This window comes from Orycteropus afer, unplaced genomic scaffold, assembly GCF_000298275.1.
Source record: "Orycteropus afer afer isolate SDZICR_OR568_19922 unplaced genomic scaffold, OryAfe1.0 scaffold00088, whole genome shotgun sequence".
Classification (NCBI taxonomy): Eukaryota; Metazoa; Chordata; class Mammalia; order Tubulidentata; family Orycteropodidae; genus Orycteropus; species Orycteropus afer.
The window spans coordinates 4,520,478-4,542,245 of NW_006921675.1; the positions used below are offsets into that span (position 1 = coordinate 4,520,478).

General features: G+C 38.4%; 1 protein-coding gene across 1 annotated transcript in view; it reads left to right on the forward strand.

Moving 5' to 3' along the window:
• GPHN (gephyrin) overlaps positions 1-21,768 on the forward strand; it is a 795,631-nt gene that overhangs the window by 660,102 nt on the left and 113,761 nt on the right. Inside the window, exons 15-18 of the mRNA XM_042781141.1 lie at positions 3,960-4,015; positions 8,812-8,931; positions 10,659-10,717; positions 11,452-11,605. Coding sequence (XP_042637075.1) covers positions 3,960-4,015; positions 8,812-8,931; positions 10,659-10,717; positions 11,452-11,605 — 389 coding nt within the window. The remainder of the gene's footprint in view (positions 1-3,959; positions 4,016-8,811; positions 8,932-10,658; positions 10,718-11,451; positions 11,606-21,768) is intronic.

The window sequence follows — 21,768 nt, forward strand, 5'->3', positions numbered from 1 at the left end:
GGAAGGGAGGCAGATATGAAGTCCTAGAGAATGTGACGCTTAAACTGAGTCTTCAAAGCTAGGTCTATAACCAAACACACGGTTAAAGGAAGGGCACTCCAAGCAATGAAAGTAGCGTATGTTGTAGAGCTGACATCTGAGTCAACTGGGTACCGTCGGACAACTACAGTACTAAAAGTTGAGAACGGCTAGAATTTAAGATAAAAGGAAGATACGGGCTAGAGCTTTTGCATATACTGTTTTCTTTATATGGAGCATTTCCTCCACCCCTGATTTATATCCCTCTGTCAATCTCTCTCTCTCTCTTTCTCTCTCTCTCTGTCTCTGTCTCGCACACACACACACACAAACACACACATACACACACCAACACATACACATCTTTTATCTGCTTAGCTCTTTTTCATCCTTCATATTCAGATCAGGAATCGTTTCACTAGGGAAGCTCTCCCTAATTCTCTTATAGCTTTTAAATGCATGCTCTCATACAAACATCTCCCTTTCTTGGTTTCTTGATTTGTGTTTATATATTTCATTAATGTGATTATTTGATTAATATCTGTCTCATCACAAGTCAGTGAGATGGACAGATAAGTAGATCACACACACAAAAAAAACTAAAAACTAAACTCACTGCTGTCAAATTGAATCCGACTCATAGCGACCCCTCCTTGGGTTTCTGAGGTGGTATCTCTATGGAAGTAGATTGCCCAGTCTTCCTTCTGAGGAGTGACTGGTGGGTTTGAACCACCAGCCTTCTGGTTAGCAGTCAAATACCTTAGGCACTATGCCATCGGAGCTCTCATACATATCATATATATGTTACATGTATGTCATATATATATCACATATGTTGTTGTTGTTGTTGTTGTTATGTGCCATCGAGTCGGCCCCGACTCATAGCGACCCCTCCTTGGGTTTCCAAGGCAGTATCACTACAGAAGTAGGATTGCCCAACCTTCCTTCCGAGGAGTGGCTGGTGGGTTTGAACCGCCAGCCGTCTGGTTAGCAGACAAGTGTCTTAGCCACTATGCTACCAGAGCTCCCTATATCACATATATACAAACATATATATGTGCAGACACACACACATATATGAAAAACAAGTTTCATGAAATAATACTTGTCCTTACTGTGTGTGATGAAACATCCTTTATATACTTTTTTATTAAAAAGGAAAAATTTTTAATTATGCTAAGTGAAATAAGTCAGGCACAAAAGAACAAATATATGTGATCTCACTTACATGAAATATCTAGCATAGGCAAATGCCTAGAGACAAAGATTATTAACGGTCACCAGGGACTGGGGGAGAGCTACTGTGTAAGGGGAGTAGAGTTCTGTTTGTGGGGATGAAAACCTTGGAAATAGATAGTGGTGAGAGTTGCACAACATATTGAATGTAATTACTGTCACCGAATTATACACTTATAGATGGTTAAAATGGCAAAGTTTTTATTATATATATCACAATAAACTTTGTTTTTAATTATTTACAAGTTGATTTTGCAACCCACTTCCATTTGTGATCCAGAGTCCAAAAAACATTACGACAGACTGGCACTGCATTAGATAGAAACCAGGCCTGGTATTACTCTCTACTCCGTCCCCAGTACCTACTGTGTATGACACTGGGAGCATGGGAGACGTGCCCTAGAAATTTACTGAATGAGTGAAAGGAATGAACAGCTTTCAAGGTACTATTTTTAAAGTATCATTATCCTCATTTTTATCAGCAAGAAAACTGAAGCTTAAAGAGATTTGGTAAATTACTCAGTTATAAAACTAATAATAGGCAGGACAGGGATTCAGATTCAGCTTTGTTTTACTTCTAAAGCCATGCTAATTTCTTTTTATGCCGGAATTAAAAGGAGAGAATGTGTAGGTTGCATATGGGAGGTGGCAAGCTTATGATTATTTCCCTCCGGGGGGAGTTGCTTACATTTGAGATCATTCATATGGAACTCTGAAAAATAACTGATATTTTAATTTTCTGCCATAACAAAATCATGATTTGCTTTAAAATACTGCAAAAACAGTGCAACAATAGATGAAACAAAATTGGTAAAATGTTGATCATTGTTGAAGCAATAACTTCTAGTATGTTTTACATTGTTCACTTTTAAAAGTATAATTTTTTAGAAAAGAGCCCCTAAAAGTAGTATATTAAAATAGCATTGGAGGAAAACTAGTCTAGTTTTTATAAATGGATACTGCTTATACACTAGGATTCTAAAAAAACACAAGAAAGCCACAGTTTATTAACTGAGATCATGTCTAAAGCACAAGGTACAACATTTAGTGTTCAGAAGAGATTCAATGTTAATGCCTTGTCCCTCTCCATATCAGATTAACCATAGGTCATCTGTGTAAAGAAGTGTTTCATAAACAATATGGTAAATAAGACTTTAGAAAACTACCACGAAGAAACCATGAATCTCATGTGTTCTTTTTAAAAGAGAGAAAAATATTTTTTATTATTTATCATTATAATTATAATTAAAATACTCATATAGATGGTGTAATATGCCCAAATCCTTGCTGTGTGCAGATGATACAGAAGTAATGGTCACGATCATAGAGCTCACTAGATGGGCATTGCTTGCCAGTAATAGTGCTCCAAAAGCCATACCGTACCTCAAAAAAATCCTTTTGAATTCATTTATTACCAGGAATATTTTTTTTATCCAGCCATTACCATTAAAAGACAGAAAAACACTGCCATCAAGTCAGTTCACCCTCACGGCTACCCATGTGTGTCAGAGTTGACCTGTGCTCCCCAGGGTTTTCAATGCAGATTGTTCCAGATTGCCAGGCCTTTCTTCCCAAGCATGTGTGTGTGGACTGAAACCTCTAAACTTTCATTTAGCAGCCGAGAGATTTAAAGTGTTCTACTACCCAAGGACTAACCGTTACTATATAGTATGTAAAAAAAGAAATCCCTATTCTGAATGGAGGAGCTCTAGTGGTACAGTGGTTAAGGCATTCGGCTGCTAATCTGAATGTCAGCAGTTCCAACTCACCAACTTCTCTGCAGGAGAAAGATGAGGCAGTCTTCTTCCACAAAAATTTACAGCCTTGGAAACTCTATGGGGCAGTTCTGTGCTGTCGCAGAGGATCGCTCTGAGTCAGATGGCAGTGGGTTTGACTTTTTTGGTTTATTCTGAATGTGTTTCTTTCAACTTAAAAATAAATAATTAGCCAGTGGAAAAGGTGATGCAGTACTGCCTGAGTTTTGGCTGAGAAATAGTATGGTGATCCATTAAAAAAATTTAAAAATGAGTTGCCCATTAAGATACTGGATTTTAGTCCTAGTTTTACCACAACCAGGACTTGTTCAGGGCACTTAACCTTTTCTACTAGAGCTCCTACATACTGTTTATTCAGCTGTCAAATGAAGAGAGGATTATCTGTTCTTCCTACGTCACTGGATTATTGTGAATTTCAGATTGGATGAGAAATAAGAAAATATGAAACAGTAAAAGTTTTAACAGAAAAATGGAGAAATGCATATATATAGGTATATATAAGGAGCTCTGGTGGCATAGTGGCATTTGGCTGCTAACCAGAAGGTCAGCAGTTCAAACCCACCATCTGCTCTACAGGTATATATAGTAATATATCCATATATATGTCCACATACACATCTGATATACAAACACTTGCATAAGGTGGTGTCTATTTAGAAGGCTAACCTAAATGAACTTCCTATTAGAAAAGCACAAATGTGAATACTATGGAGTGACAGGAAGACAATTTCCATTTATGAGTCGTGGATACCAAAAGTCAAGCTGGTAATAATAAAGCCATTGTCTAATGTAAGAGATCAGAAAAGTATTCTATTTTTCTGAAGCCTTATCAGATAATTTTAGTCAAATTTTAGAATTCAAATACTGGGTTCTTACTCATTGGTACTGGTCCATACTGATGTTTCTTCTGGGTTCTGTTCCATCTCACAGCTGCTGATGGCCCAGGAGACCGTTTCATCATTGGGGAGTCCCAAGCTGGTGAACAGGTGAGATTCAGAGGACCTTTAGGTTTAACATCAGTTTTCAGCTTCATGGACTTTTACCATCTAATTCTAAACTTCCCCTATCAGTTAGTGAAAATTTTAGAAAAGGATTAGACAGACAGAAGATTATCAAAGAGATTAAATTAAATGATGGTTCCTTGAGAAAGAACTAAAGAAATTGTCATTTCTTAAAGAATCTGTATCTATTGATATATGTCATGGTGTTATTGGTCTGCCTCATAGATATGTCCCACAAGCATTTACCAGCCCTATGATTGCGTGATTCTTCCTTTTTGCATAAACATTGATTTTCTGAATTAAACAACCATTTCTAGATGGTCTTCTCAGATGTTTTCCCAATTTATGTTACAAATGGAAATTTACAAAGAACAGGTTGTTTAACTTCTCTAAAACTCATTAGATAGGCGTTGCTTGCCAGTATTACTGGTCTGAAAGCCATATCATACCTCAAGAAAACCCTTTTGAATTCATCTGTCACCAGAACTATTTTTTCATCTAGGCATCACTATAGGAGGAAAAAAAGAACCAGCTACCATCAAGTAATTTCCGACTCATGGCAACCCTATGTATGTACAAGTAGCACAGTGCCCTGTGGAGCCACAAAATAGCTATTTTTCAAGGAGTACTTGTCTGATCTTCAACTGAGTCTAACATTTGTCGAGGACACCTATTGTGTATACCCAGGACTGGGCTAGGTTCTGGGGATATAAGCTAGATTGAGATGTGATTACTATTCTAAAGGAATTTACATTTAATGCAGGAGACAGAGTAAAAACAACTAAATACAATATAGTGTATTAAGTATTACACTAATGATATCACTCAAGTGCTATGAAGCACAAAAGAGAGGTTGAGCATTTCAGCCTGGAGTGGTTAGGGAGATAAGATTGGACAGTGTTACAAAAGCAGAAATGGAAAAGAAACATTCCAGACAGAGGTAAGAAGTTAAGCCAAGACCCACAGGTGTTTTTGAAAATTACATGGAGTACTTAGGGAACTACAAGTAGTTTGTGGTAGCCACAGACTAGTACACATAATGCTAAGTAGCAGATTCTTAAGGGCCTTGAGAACTTCTTAACCCTTATTTACTTTTAGTTAAGACTTCCAACTCTATTAGAGAACTAGAAGCACAAGAAGAGATGTGAAACTTAAAAGTTGCTAACTTCTTATAAATTCCTGTACAAGTTTGATAGGAAAAAAGATTAAAACTAAACACAACAAAGGGCCTTCAAATTATCTGTAATGTGCTTTTTCGATAACAGATTAATCTATTGCGTAAACTTTACAGCTACCTTCAAGATCTTGCCAGAGCCAAATTATTCACTTCTTCAAAGTGCACACACTTGAGCATTGAGGTGACACTGCAGTAGTGATTTACAAAATGCTTTCTTGGTATACTGAAATACTTACCTTAAATCCCTTATAGTTTGGTCCCATTGGTTAGCACTGGATACTTTCATAGAAAACACTACATAATAATTATAAAGTGCTATCACTGGACAAAACTTGAAAGATCCAACTCAGTCTAGATTTGGACTGTTTTACTCTATGTAAATCATGTAAAGACTATCAATAAATATAAAATGCAAAGAATAACTATTAATCTAAAGGAAGTACTTCATGTATTACCAGAATGTATGATTTTCAGATGATTCAATTCAGTTACAGTTCATATATCCACTCTAAATGGATATGTAAATATCTTTATGTATTCAATGATATCTTTAATATTGGCTTTAATGTGTATGAGGTGGTGTGAGAATCATCCACCTACCACTTAGAATTGCTGGTCTTGGAGAAGAGAAAAATTATTTTTTTATTAAATAACAACAAAAAAGCGTATCTTAAGTTGTGGTTAAACCAACAAGTAGAGAAAATTATAGGTCAAACCAAGTAAAACTAAAATTTAGATAATATAGTACATTAAACCCAGGAATGTTGAAGAAGGACTTTAGATTAACACATCACAACTTGGGAAGCAACTGCCCTAAATTCACTTTCTACCTTAGCCAACAAAGCACTTTCAGCAAAAGAAGGACCTCTACAGGTCTGTATTAAATGTCTTTGTTCTACAGACTCAGGAAATAGTTTTGACATTAGCACCTGTATTAAAAAACACACATATCAATTCAAAACTTTAACGCTTTTCATCAGAAATCATTGCCCTACAAAATGGCCTCTATAGCAGATAAAGAGATCTCCTAGACAATGAGAAATATGTGAGATTGAAATTAAAAAATAAATTTTAAATGCATTGGTCGCTAAAGTTTACATTTTAAATCCTATGCATTATCTTGGTGAAAAATGACACAATTCTGAATAAGCCTGGAATATCTTTTGTTTGAATAACAGGATAAGGAGATATTAGGTACGTGGCTCAATAACAGATCTGCTCCCAAGAATTTCCTCCTCCCATGACTGTGGAAAAAAAAAAAACCAGGGACAATACTGGAGTTGTAAACCAAAAAGGATTCCATATGGAGATTCGGTTGACCCAGTGTCAGTCATCTATAAGAAATGGCATTATAAAATTATTTGCATAAATGGCTGAGGTATTAAGGAAGGTATGACATAGAAGTTAAGAGTCTGTCTTTGGAGTTAGACATACTTGAGTTTAAGTCCAATGTTGTAACTTAATGGTAGTTAATCTTGGGCAAATTAATTAATCTTTTTAAGTTTTAGGTTCCAAACCTCTAAAATGGTGATAATAATAGAGCCACCTACTTGATGTGATTGTTAATGATAATTGTAGGAGATAATGCACATTTATTCATTCTGAAACTATTTATCTAGTGCCTACCTTGTACCAGACACTTTTCTAACTTTAGGATGATATAACAATATGTCTGGGAAGGGGGTGATTAGTGAGAAAGTAATGCAGGCTATAGATATAGAAAGGGTTAAGGGAAACAGAGAGGAATGTGCACCCAGGCGCCAGCAACAGTGAGACTTCATTATCATCAGTAGGTCTGAAGGGAGAGAACGGTACTTAAATATGGGAAGATTCATAGGTATGGCAGGGGCCAGCCCAACAGAGGTTGTGCCCTCAGTAATAGAGATTACACCACCATGGCCAAACTGCTCCCCGACAGGGAAAGTTCAAGGGAAATAAAAACCCCTACTTGTGTCTCTGGGAGCTCTGGTAGCATAGTGGCTAAGACACTTGCCTGCTAACCAGACAGCTGGCGGTTCAAACCCACCAGCCACTCCTCGGAAGGAAGGTTGGGCAATCCTACTTCCGTAGTGATACTGCCTCAGGAACCCAAGGAGGGGTCGCTATGAGTCGGGGTTGACTCGACGGCACATAACAACAACAACAACAACTTGTGTCTCTTAACCCTTTAATATTACTATTGGTCCTTCCCATTGGCTGAATCTAGTCAGAAGCCAGAGTGACGGGAACCTGGTTGAAATAATAGTCCATAGATGTCAGCTTTCTGAGACACAGCACAGAATGGAGAATAGAATATGATCTGGAGAGGCAAACAGAATAAAGCAAATCCCTGGCTTATAGGACTTTTATTCTAGGACATAAGGCGTTTAACTGTACCTAGCATAGAATGATTGGAAGGAAGGCTGGGCAATCTACTTCCGTAGTGATACTGCCTCGGAAACCCAAGGAGGCGTCGCTAAGATTCGGGGCCTACTCGATGGCACATAACAACAACAACAACAACAAGCCTAGAATAAAGGTTCGATAAATATTAGCCATTGGTGGTATTGTTTGCAGCAATAATACTATGGAGAAAAGCTTTTTAAGGCTTTTCTAATAATAAATGTTTAGATTTACTTTGATATTACTTCATGTGATAGGGTATTTTTACTTAGCCATTTCCTAAGATTTAAAATATTTACGAAGCAGGTATCTTTGCATAATACCTTTTTGTTGTTGTTGTTAATTGGGGAATTAATATGGTCTCAGGATTTTCTTTAGGGGGAATTGGAAGCATTCCTTTCCTCAACTCTGACCTAAATTGTGGCCCATGACAAATGACTCTTCTGAGGCCAGATCAAACCTATCAGATGGATCTTATAGAAATATACTTTTCTTCAGACTGGGAGAAGTTTGCAGGGCAAGTCCTGTGGTCAGTACATGTTTACCTCAGTCTCCTATACTATCCACATGAAAGTTCAAACAAGGAAAATTTTGGATATAATGTTTAATCTAAAATATTACACATACTGGAATCATTTACAAATGATTCAGTTATATTTGCTAGACTTTCATTACTACTTGAAATATGAACTGAAATGCTTTAGAAAGGTTTTCAAGAGCAATAATAAAAATTAAGTTTTTGGTTTGCCTTTATTTAACCAAAAAGTTTAGTCAAACACTGCATTTCTTAAACATCAGAAGAATAAATCACTAAGGTGTTGGTTTTTCGTAACTGTCATTTATAAAATCATATTTCCTAGCATTTTTTTTTTTCTTACAGTTTCTCAAATCACTTTATATATGTTAAGAAAACTCAGATTATTTGAGTGAGAGCCAGTTGTGGCAAACATAAGTGCCAGTTCTTCAAAAAGAAAACGGGGCCAAAAAAGGCATCTAACAGCTGTTACCTTCCAGAGCACATCAAGTCAGCTTCATCCAGTGAATGCCTGTTTGATGTAAATGGACCTGTTTGTGGGTAGCTTTTATTACATCAGGCCAAAATGATTAAGACTTTTAAGACTTTCCTTTTATAAAGGTTTGTTTCTTAAAATGTTACATCCTTTGCAGACTTTCCTTTGCAGCACCTAGTAAATCAGTTCTCTCTTACATGTTTGCATTTCAGCCAACTCAGACAGTAATGCCAGGACAAGTCATGAGGGTTACAACAGGTGCTCCCATCCCCTGCGGTGCTGATGCAGTAGTACAAGTGGAAGATACTGAACTTATCAGGGAATCAGATGATGTACGTCATTACCAGGTCTTACCGCCCCCTTGTTCCTATGACAATAGCATGGATCAGGCTCGTTTTCTGTAATGTTTATGAGATTAACCCAGATGTTTTATTATGTTGGGATCTTACATTATACTGAATGTGTCTCCAGAAAATAAGGAATGACCTTAGGCTTGAAAATCTTTTGTAATAGGAGGGTGTTTTGGGTTTTGTTTTATTTTGTTTTTCTTGATGATCACTGCTTTTACAGTAGAAGACTGCGCTATGTTTGACCCAAGAAATTTCACATGCAAACAAGAAAGGAAAATACCTTAAGATAGAACAGCAAAAATACTAACTGTTAATATACTTTCTAGTTGAGAAATTCATTCTGAAAAAAAGATGAAGTAGCTCTAGTAGCCTAGTGCCTAAGGCACTTGACTGCTAACCAGAAGGCTGGCAGTTCAAACCCACCAGCCACTCCTCAAAAAGGAAGATGGGGCAGTCTACTTTCGTAGTGATACTGCCTCAGAAACCCAAGGAGGGGTGGCTATGAGTCGGGTCCGACTCGACGACACATAGCAACAACAACAACAGTTATAATGAATTCAGAATGTAATAGAGAAGAGTTTAACAAAGAACACTTGGACCAGTTCTTGAGTATTACACTAAGCCACGCATTTGAACCAAATGACCCCTTCAGCTCTGACTTTCTGTAATTCAGGGAAAATCTGTCCTACCAAATAATAGCTTTGAGATATTAAATTTATGTCAGTTCTCCTACTGTTGCCTAAAAATAAGGGACCATAGGATCTTTTGGAATCTAAGCAGATCTTCATCTCATTGAAACTAGCAGCAATTATTGAAAATTATTAACTGTTCTTACTAAGTAGAACAGTTCCAACTGCTTAGTTACTTTGTGAAGAGTTTAAAATATACTTAAAAGACTGAAATTAAAGATAAATGTATGTTTTCATGGGCTGAGTATACACTGAAATTCTGCCATGCTAAGACACAGCCACTCTTCTTTATCTGATCATTTTCTTTTTAATCAAATTGTAGTTGTATAAAATTCACCTCTTGAGATGCATATCCCATTGTCAGCTGTTAAAATTGTCTATGCAGATTTATTGGCATCACAGAAACCATCAGAGCATTGAAATGCAGAACACATGCATCCACAATCTCTGCCAGATGACAAGACACAGTTCCAATATCACAATATTATTCACAGCCCATAAATGTAAAATTGATGATCACCATTAAAATTTACACGAATCAACTACCAGGCAAACTATAAGTCCTTCACTGAAATTTCTGCAGCTATTTGGGGAACTTGTCATAGTGCCAAACCCATGATTCATGAGAACAGAAGAAACATTATCTCCATGCATATTTACTTTATCCATATAATGTATCCATATATGTGTGTATATGTGTGTATTATATGTGTGTGTATGTGTATGTGTGTGTATCTTTTTCTTTTGAGAATACTACTTATAGAGCAAGGTTCACAATTTGAATTGATACATTAAAATCATGTGAACAAGAAGATATTTCATTATTTTTTGGCACAAAACTTTCTAATCTTTTAGGAACCTGAGGTAGAAATTCATAGTGTTTTCAAAGGTTTAGCTAATGGTTCTATGTTTCTCTATGTTTTTGTATATTCTGGATCTGTCTGATGATAAAAGTAGATGATTAGGTAAACTACTGATCATAATTTCTATTTGAATTTACGTGACATTTTCTTATTATAGGGCACTGAAGAACTTGAAGTGCGAATTCTGGTGCAAGCTCGGCCAGGCCAAGATATCAGGTAAGTTCATAACATACAGAGTATGTAGCCTCCTTTTGTTTCTACATAATCGGGAACTCAGGAGAACATGACTATTATAAATCTGCAGATATATTGATTAGCCATTAGCTTTCAGGTCTATTAAAAGTAGCAAAATGAGTTTTCTGAACTCTCCATCCTGTGTCTGCCCTGCCCACTTTTTAAATGAAGGTGCTAAAGGCAGATGAAGAGGTCAAAAGCAACATGTGCAGATGAGAGTACATGATTCATAGTTAACTACCCCTGGATAATCCAGAATTATCAAGCCCTAACCTAGGAAGGTTGGGCAATCCTACTTCCGTAGTGATACTGCCTCAGAAACCCAAGGAGGGGTCGCTATGAGTCGGGTTTGACTCGACAGCACATAACAACAACAACAACCCCTAGATAATCCAGAAATTGGTATTAATACAAATAATCCCAGAATTGTGTACTTACCCATATTCTACTGATTACCAGGAATAATGAAGTAACCTTTTTATATACAAACATGATTTACTGCCCTACCACTAGTAGTTCATGTACTTTAGATTGTTATTCTTACAATGGAATGTGTACTAATTTGGTCAGTATTCCCTTGCAACAAAGCTATACCTCCACCATCCCAATGACAACAGATCTGTTTCTCCCCTTAAGTGTTCTCCTTCCCTGACACTAACATTTCTCTCTGAGCTAAGAAAATTTCATACCACTTATGGTTCTACTTTGATTTTCAGACCCATCGGCCATGACATTAAAAGAGGAGAATGCGTATTGGCCAAAGGAACACACATGGGCCCTTCAGAGATTGGTCTTCTGGCAACTGTAGGTGTCACAGAGGTTGAAGTTAATAAGTTTCCAGTGGTTGCAGTCATGTCAACAGGGAATGAGGTAAAAAAAAAAAAAAAAAAAAGGTGGCGAATGCTTTCAAATAAAAACATTTCTGACATTGTTCTATGTTATAAATAGGACCTTGGGGATTATAGAGCTTCCTAATGGTCTGGTAGCAAGTGCCTAAGGCACTTCACTGCTAACCAGAAGGCTGGCAGATCAAACCCACCAGCCACTCCTTGGAAGGAAGGTGGGGCAATCTACTTGCGTAGTGATACTGCCTCGGGAACCCAAGGAAGGGTTGCTGTGAGTCGGGTCCAACTCAACGGCGCATAGCAACAACAATGGTCCATATTCCTTTAGCAGTGAAATAATAGGTTGGCATTAGGATAGTTCACGTACAGAAGATGAGAAGGAAGAACTAGAAATTACATATTAAGATATGTTCCCTTCTATTTACTAGATTGAAATATTAACCAATGGCCTCTCCACACTCTCAGGACACATAAACAAAAACAGTTATTTGCTAGCTATAGATATTTAACTGTGAAAACTCAATACTTATTCTATTAGGACAGTGAATTGTGCCTACCCTGCTGCTAAGATGATGGGCCACTTCTGTGTGGGAAGTAATTTAGTGAATCAGAGCACAATGGCTATCTCTTCTTCTTGCTAGAAGTTCCATGTGATTTTTAATCACTAGGAAGGTTTTGATGATCAGTATTTTTCTCTAAAGATAGCATCTTTAGTGGCATGCTATTCAATGTGTCAAAATGGTATTTCAGGCCTGATTTAGGAAGGGGAATTAAGTAAGTCTTCTTCTGAGGACTGTTGAAAATCTTCCTGTCCCCCATTTAGCTTATGCTGTATAAAAGTTCAGCCGGAAGCTCTAAGGTCAAACTGGAAATATTGAAAAGTGAATCTGCTGGAAATTCAAAACCTTTTAGAAAAACTAGAAACTGTTGATATTTTTAAAAGCTAGTTCTTTTCAGACCTAACTATTAAAAAAAAAGATTAACAGAGGTTATTTATTTTCTTGATTTTTAACCTTATTCTGAAAATAAGTCCTTTGTTAATTTTCAAAGGTCTCTGTGACCCTTGTAGTTTGTTTGGTTTGAGGGAGAAAAAATAGAATATTTTTTTTTTCTTTTGCTAATGGAGAGGAAAATCCACATTCTAGATTTGCTTACTTCCCAGTAGATATACCGCCATCATTTCCTAAAACTACTAATTGACCCAGAACAAACATTCTTTTGAATTTGATCTACATGGATTTGATTTTAATATTCCTAGGACCAACTGACACTATGCTTAGCATCAGAAAACTCATTGACTCAATGAACCATTCTTATTTGTCATTTATTTATATGCTTTATGCACCTAAGAGAGTTCCTGAGTTGTTTGGGCAAACTAAGTAGAATGAGCAAAAGCTTTTCATCCTACCTAATTAAACTACATTGCTCATATTCTCTCTAATTCTTTTGTGATACTGGACTGTTGTTTTCATTTATTCCCAAGAGCACATTGGTAGTATTTATTTATTTTTTTAAGTTACTCTTTTCTCTCTATTAAAAAACTATTCACTGGTGGCAAGTAAAAGTAAGGGGATAAAAATGGAGATGGTATATCCTGGAATCTAAGAAACACTTTGTAGTCCTAGTTCCTTACCTCCATAGATTGTATTATCCTTGAAGAAGCTTTGACTGATTCTATATGGCTCCGTTTTCCTACGTTCTCTGACCTGCTGTACTTACCAGTTTTACAGGGGAATAATGCTGAATTCCATAATCTCCAGATTTCTATATAATTTTTTTTTTTTTTTACTCTTCTCCTTTATTTATTTATTTTTATTGTGATTTGGGTGAAATTTTATGGAACAAATTGGTTTTCCATTCAACAATTCATGCACATTTTGTTTTGTGACTCTGATTACCATCCTTCCAATATGAAAGCACTCTTCCTACTTCCGCCCTGTGTGTACCATTGCCCTTCACCCTTGGTTCCTGCCTCTTCGCGCCGTCTGCTTTAGCCCTGGGCAAATGCTGCCGTTTTGGATCTCATATGGTTGATTGTTCTAAGAAGTGGGTACTTCCCTGGTATTATCGTTCACCACACAGGCCTGTCATTTGGCTGCATGAGTGCTCACTTCCAGATTTGAAGGGTTCCCTAAAGGCCATAGTCTCAGGGGTTCCACCAGTTTCTATCAGACCAGTAAGCCTCATCTTTTTCATTACTTCAAGTTTTGTTTTACAGTATTCTCCCGCTCTATTTGGCACTTCCTACTGTGATCCTTTTCAGAGCTGTCAACAGTGGTACCCAGACACCATCTAGTTCTCGTGGTCTCAGGGTCATAGAGACTGGGGTTCACATGATCCCTTAGTCCTTTGGACTAATTGTTTCCTTACACTTTGATTTTCTTGACTCTTCTTTACTCTGGATCAGGAGAGAGCAATAGATACACCTTTGATGGGTGCTCACAAGCTTTTAAGACTCCAGTTGCTAGTCACCAAAGTAGGCTGTAGAACGTTGTGTTCATGGTCTATGCTATGCCAACTGACCTTAGTGTTCCCCATGACTATGATCCTAAGCCCCCAGAGCCAGCACTTATTCCCTCAAGGTGTTTGGTTGTGGCTAAGAAGTTTTCATATCTTTGCCCCCAATATGCTCTACTATACTCATGGATATATTTGCGCATATATAAACACATATGTAGAAATATCCTCTAGCTTGAATTCCTTCCCTGCTCCTACCCAAAGTTAGCTGTTGTTCTGGCTCTTTCTGACCATATAGTTTAGCTTAGCTAAACAAATGATTATCAAGTACTTCTATGCCAGGCATTATACTGGAGACAGAATGTATCTCCTCAAGGCTTGAGATAGTCAGGAACATACCCAGAAAACATTGTTCTTCTTGTTGTTACCTGCCATTGAGTTGGTTCTGACTCACAGCAACCCTGTGTACAACAGAGTGAAACATTGCCCCGTCCTGTGCCATCCTCACAGTCATTGACATGCTTGAGCCCATTGTTGCAGACACTGTATCAATCCGTCTCATTGAAAGTCTTCCCCTTTCTTGCTGACCTGACCCTATACTTTACCAAGCATGATGTCTTTCTTCAGGAACTGGTCCTTCTGACAATGTGACCAAAGTATGAGATACAAAGTCTGGCCATTCTTGCTTTTAAGGAGTATTCCAGCTGTACTTCCTCCAAGACAGATTGTTCATTCTTCTAGAGGTCCATGGTACATTCAGTGTTCCTCTACAACATTGTTATTCAAATGCATCAGTTCTTCTGTGGTTTTCCTTATTCATTGTCCAGGCTTTCACATCCATATGAGGCTATTGAATATATCATGGCTTGGGTCAGATACATCTTACACTCTTCGAAGTAACATTTTGCTCTTTAACATATTAAAAAGATCTTTTGCAGAATATTTGCCCAATGCAATACATCCTGGGAGCTCTGGTAGCATAGTGGCTAAGGCACTTGACTGCTAACCAGAAGGCTGGCGGTTCAAACCCACCAGCCACTCCTCGGAAGGAAGATGGGGCAATCTACTTCCATAGTGATACTGCCTCGGAAACCCAAGGAGGGGTCGCTATGAGTCGGGTCCGACTCGACGGCATATAACAACAACAACAACAAGCAATACATCCTTTCATTTCTTTACTACAGTTTCCATAGCTGTTGATTGTGGATCCAAGTAAAATGAAATCCTTAACAAGTTCAATTTTTTCTCCATTTATCATGATGTTGCTTATCCTGTTGTGAGGATTTTTGTTTTATATTGTAGTGTATTCCATACATATATTCTGTTTATGTTGTTCAAAAAATGCATTTGCAACGAATAGGTCATTAGTTGTGCAGAATTCTGTCGTGCAATCTCTGGCATCATTTCTGTCACCAAGGTGGAGCTTCCAGGCTAAGACAGAGTAGGAAGAAAGACATAGCCAAATCCACTTCTGAAAAAAATTGGCCTCAGAAGGCCTTATGAATAGCAGTTATAGTGCCAGAAGATGAGCCCTTAGGTTGGAAAGCATTCCACATATGACTGGGGAAGAGCAGTCTCCTCAGAGTAGATTCAACTTTAATGCTGAGAATAGAGTAAAGCTTGCAGGACCTTCATTTGCTGATGTGGCAAGACTGAAAATGAGAAGAAACAGCTGCAAACATCCATTAATAATTGGAATGTAGAATGTATAAAGATACGAATCTAGGAAAATTGGAAGTTGTCAAAAATGAAATGGAATACATATATGCATTAATGAGCTGAAATAGACTGCTATTGGCCATTTTGAATCAGTCATATGAACTACTCTGCCAGGAATGACATATTACAGGGGAATAGTGTCACATTCATCATCAAAAAGAACATTTCCAGAACTATCCTGAAATACAATGCTGTCAGCTATACAATAATATCCATACACCTACAAGGAAGACTAGTTAATACTGTTGTTGTTGTTAGGTGCCGTCGAGTTGCCTCCTACTCATAGCGACCCCATGCTCAGCAGAAAGAAACACCACCTGATCCCATGCCAGCTCCATAATCCTTGCTATACTTGAGCCCACTGTTGCAGCTACCATGTCAATCCATCTCATCGAAGGCCTTTCCTTCTTTTGTCAACCCTCCACCTTACCAAGCATGGCATCCTTCTCCAGAGAATGGTCCCTTCTGACAACATGACCAAAATAGGTGAGATGAAGTCTGGCCATCCTCACTTCCAAGGAGCATCTCGGCTGCACTTCCTCCAGGACAGATCTGTTAGTTCTTTTGGCAGGCCATGGCATCTTCAGCGTTCTTCGCCAGCACCACAACTCAAAAGCATCAACTCTTCTTTGGTCTTCCTTATTCATTGTCCAGCTCTCACATGCATATGAGGTGATTGGAAATATCATGGCCTGTGTCAGGCGCACCTTAGTCCTCAAGGAGACATCCTTGCTCCTCAGCACTTGAAACAGTTCCTTCGCAGCTGACCTACCAAGTGCTATACGTCGTCTAATGTCCTGACTGCTGCTTCCATTGACCTCAACTGTAGAACCAAGCAACGTGAATTCTTTGACAACCTCAGTCTTTTCTCCGTTTATCGTGATCCTGCTATTGGTCTAGTTGTGAGGATTTTTGTCGTCTTTATATTGAGATGTAATCCATACTGTAGACTGTGTTTCTCAGTCTTCATCAGTAAGTGCCTCAAGTCATCCTCACTTTCAGCAAGCAAAGTTGTATCATCAGTGTATCTCAGGTTGTTAATGATTCTTCCTCCAATCCTGATGCCACGTTTTTCTTCATATAGTCCAGCTTCTCGGATTACTTGCTCAGCATATAGATTGAATTAGTTAATACTGTTGTTGTTGTTGTTGCTGTTATGTGCCGTCGAGTCGGACCCGACTCATAGCAACCCCTCCTTGGGTTTCCAAGGCAGTATCACTACAGAAGTAGATTGCCCAACCTTCCTTCTGAGGAGTGGCTGGTGGGTTTGAACTGCCAGCCTTCTGGTTAGCAGTCAAGTGCCTTAGGCTACCAGAGCTCCCTAGTTAATACTACTGTTATTCAAATTTATGCATTATTTATTTATGAATAATAGTTAATACTACTGTTATTCAAATTTATGCACCAACCACTAAAACCAAAGCTGAAGAGATAGAAATTTTTTTTTTACTAGCTTCTGCGGTCTGAAATTGATCAAACATGCAATCAAAATGTATTGATAATTACTGGTGATTGGAATATGGAAAATAGGAAACAAATAACCATCTTTCTCCCATGGAGCAGCCAGATGGTTCAAACCAGTAACCTTGTGGTTAGCAGCTGAGTACTTCAACCACTGCACCACCAGGGCTCCTGAAATAAATATATATATTGAAGGTCTGTTCCATGCTGGAATGCCCACCAGAGGATTATTATTAACTAACCTCTTAACTAAACATTCAAACTTTAAACTAAAACGGGAGCTCTGGTGACACAGTGCCTAAGGCATTTGACCACTAACCAGAAGGCTAGTGATTCAAACCCACCAGCCACTCCTCAGAAGGAAGAGTGGGCAATCTACTTCTGTAGTGATACTGCCTCAGAAACCCAAGAAGAGGTTGCTAATAGACCACACCTTGAACCAGTTTGCTTAGGAAGGTATGAACAGGAAATTTAGCCTAAGCAGGCAACATTAGGCTTTCTTTTTTTAGTAGAACTTGTCCGCTTAACTGTCCAGACAGCCATCTAGGAGCCATTTTCTTTGTTCTTCAAGTGACAGTTTAGTTGCAAGGAAGCAAGAATCATAACATAATAAGTCATGAGAGTTGCCATGGCTTAGAAGCCACAAGACCTAAGTAGGAATCAATATTTCTTAAAATAATCTTAGACAACTTCTAGAATATCCAACAGGGTCCTTATAAGGGAAGTGCTCAGTTATAAGTGTCACTACCATGTCCTCGCACATTTCATTATAATACTTTACTTTGTTTTCTCCAGCCACCCTTTGAAATCTTTTATTCAGTTCTTGCCTAAGGCATTTTACTGCTAACCAGAAGGCTGGCGGTTCAAACCCACCAGCCACTCCGTAGAAAGAAGACTGGACAATCTACTTCAATAGTGATACTGCCTCAGAAACCCAAGAAGGGGTCGCTATGAGTCAGATCCAACTCAATGGCTACTTGAATACTTATATACCCTTATCCACATATTTATACTTATATACTGGAAGCAGATCACATCCCTAAGACTCAGCTGCTCCAGTAGATTGCACCATGGAATTAATTACCAATCCCACCATGGAGAACAACTGCATCCAGCTGCCCAGCCACTCAAAACCAGGTTTGGAGTTTTGGTATTCATCAGCATACCTGGTGTTAGAAAACCAAAAGGGAAGAACATGATAGCATTTCTCAAGCTGAAAGAAGTGAAGAAAAATTCAAGCCTCAAGTTGCAGTATTGATGGATTCTCTGTACAAAGTATTGAGCAATGCAAGAAGCATCAAAAGAAGACAGAAGGAATACACAGAGTCACTGTATCAAAAAGAATTGGGTCAGTGTTTAGCTATTTCAGGAGGTAGCATATGATCAAGAACCAATGGCATTGAAGGAAGATGTTGAGGCTGCACTGAAGGAGTTGGTGAAAACAAGGCTGCAGGAATTGATGGAATACTCATTGAGATGTTTCAGCAAACGGATGCAGTGCTGGAGGTGCTTATTAATTTACACCAAGTAGTTTAGAAGACAGCTACCTGGCCAGCTGACTGGAAGAAATCAATATTTGTGTCCAATCCAAAGAAAGAATATCCAACAGAATGTAAAATTATCAAACAATATCATTAATATCACACACAAGTAAAATTTTGCTGAAGATAATTTAAAAATGGTAGCAGCAGTGTTTTGATTACCTCTAGTACTGCTCTAACACAAAATACCCCAAGTGGAATGGCTTTAACAACAGGAGGTTATTCTCTTATAGTTTAGGAGGCTAGAAGTCCCAGTTCAAAGTGCCAGCTCTAGGGGTTGGGTGAAAGCCCCTGGACCTGGGCTTTAGCTCTACCTCATGCTCCCAGCCCATTAGAACTTGAGACATCTCTTCACTCAGGTAGCTGCTAGCTACTGAGGCTAACAAGCCCAATGTCAACAAATAAAATGGCACAGTCCCAATATTACCAAATAAAATGGCAGGCCATTAATTCACATCCAGAGACAGTCCCAAGATCAGCAAGAAACATGGCAGGCTGCTAAAATGAAGACTCAGCTAAATGCAGGGTCCAAGCATGCCAAAAAGCTGCAGAGACCTTTCTCAAACTTCTCCTTACATACTGGAAGCAGATCACATCCCTGAGACTCAGCTGCTCCAATGGATTCCACCATGGAATTAATTATCAATCTCACCGTGGGGAATAACTGCATCTAGCTACCCAGCCACTCAAAACCAGGCCCAGCCAAGCTTGACACATAATCTTAACTACCACAAGCGGTATGTTGACAGGAACATCTAGAAATTGAAGCTGGATATCAGAGAGGACATGGAACAAAGGATATTAGATGCATCTAGGCTGAAAGCAAAGAATACAAGAAAGGTATTTACCTGTGTTTTGTTGACTATGCAAAGGTATTTGACTGTGTGGATCATAACAAATTATGGGTAACAATGTGAAGAATAGAATTCCAGAACAGTCAATTGTGCTTATGATGACCCTGTACATAGACCAAGAGACAATCATTCAAACAGAACAAAGGGACACTGCATGATTTAAAATCTGGAAATGTGTGCATCAGTGTCCTTTCAACACACTTATTCAACCTGCATGCTGAGAAAATAATCTGAGAAACTGGATATATAAAGAAGAATGAGGCATCAGATTGGAGGAAGATTCATTAAATTCTCCACCCCTCCCAATGTGAAATACGTTGACCCTTGAACAACACAGGTATTAGGGGCACTGACATCTCCCCCCAACAAGCAGTCGAAAATCCACAGATAACTTATGAGTCCCCAGAAACTTCACTGCTAATAGCCTACTGTTGACCAGAAGCTTTATCAATAAAATGAACAGTCAATTGACACAGTTCTTGCCATATAGTTATTAGATTTTCACACCGAGACATACAGACACATACACAACAGATAATATTCAGAACCCTTCTGCCAGATTGTGTAATGTCAATTTGTTTGCTGGCACTGCTTCTCTATCTTCTTTCTTGTCATCTGGCACTGGTTCTGAAGCACTCATCTTCATCAGGTCATATTCTGTTAATTCTTCTGGTGTGGTATCTGTTAGTTCTTGAATTTCTCCAACATTCATGTCTTGAAAAGAATCCACATATAAGTGGACCTGCACAGTTGAAACCTATGTTGCCCAAGGGTTAACTATACGTGAAAGGAATTTCCACTTTCCTGTCTGGACCTAATTGGTAGAGTCTTCTATTATGCATAGGTTATTATGATGCAGTTACATCTGAAGACATTGCAGATACATCCCATATGGAGAGACATGTGTTCCAGATGGAACAACAAATGGAAAATCATGCTTGTCCTGTTTGAGGAACAGCAAGGAGGTCAATATGGCTAAGTATAAAAGGCAAAGGGTAAAATACAAGGAGATGAGGTTGGAGAGGTAGCCAGAAGGTAGATCCCTTAAGGAAGGGATAACATAACTTGTCTTAAACTTTTCGTCTTTACTCTGGCTCCTGTGTCACAGAGTGTAGACGTGGCAAGGGAGAAAGCAGCGAGACTAGTTAGAAGGCGACTGCAGTACTCCAGCAGGAGCCGGGTGAGGGCGGTTCAGTGGAGGTAGAAAATAATCCAATCGGGGAGATGTTTTGAAGGTAGAGCAACAAGACTTGACACTGAAGAGAAAGTAGAATATAAGAGAAAGTGAAGGGTCAAAATAAACTCAAAAGTTTTGGTCAGAGGAATTGTAAGGATAAAGGTATTTACCCAGGTGGGAAAGATTAGGGAGTAGAAATCAGAAATTACATTTTGAACATGTTAAGTTTTAGATACTATTAGAAATTCTAGTAGAAATGGAGAGTAGGCAGTTGAAGGTATTAGTCTAGAGTTTAAGGGAAAGGTCAAGGCTAAAGATACACATTTGGAGGTTATCAACATACATATTTTAAATCATGAGACTGGATGAAGTAATCTAGGGAATGAGCTAGAATGACAACAGGAGATCCAAGTTTTACACTTAGGAGGCAGCTCTGTCTTCCTCCTCTTTTCTCAGCCTTTCTATCTCCTGGTTTTATTTTCTAATTTTGACTCTTGGTGACATCATCTCTCTGTTCATAGAACACATGCTGATCCCTTGAAACTTCTGATGATGACCTACAGGTCTTTAGATTGGACATCAGTTAGCCAGCTGCCATTATCTCCAGGAAGTCAAGCTGTATGCTTGTTATCTAGTTACCTGAAGTACTAGCAATATTTATTCTTTCAGTGAAAGGAGTAGATGCTTGGTCTTCTGCTAGTGTGGAGTATATTGTTTCAGTATGTTTTAGTAATATTTCATAACTCATATTCATTCATTTCCTTCTCCCTCTCCTTCTCTCTTTCACATGCACACATATGCACACACATACACACAGAATTAAGTGTACTCATCTCCACTATGCCTTTACTTCTTTAAAGGCATAGGCATAGTGGAGATGAATGCTTCATCCATTGCAGGAAGTGGCATATGATCTAGAACCAATGGTAATGAAGGAAGAAGTCAAAGCTGCAATGAAAGAACTGGCGAAGAACAAGGC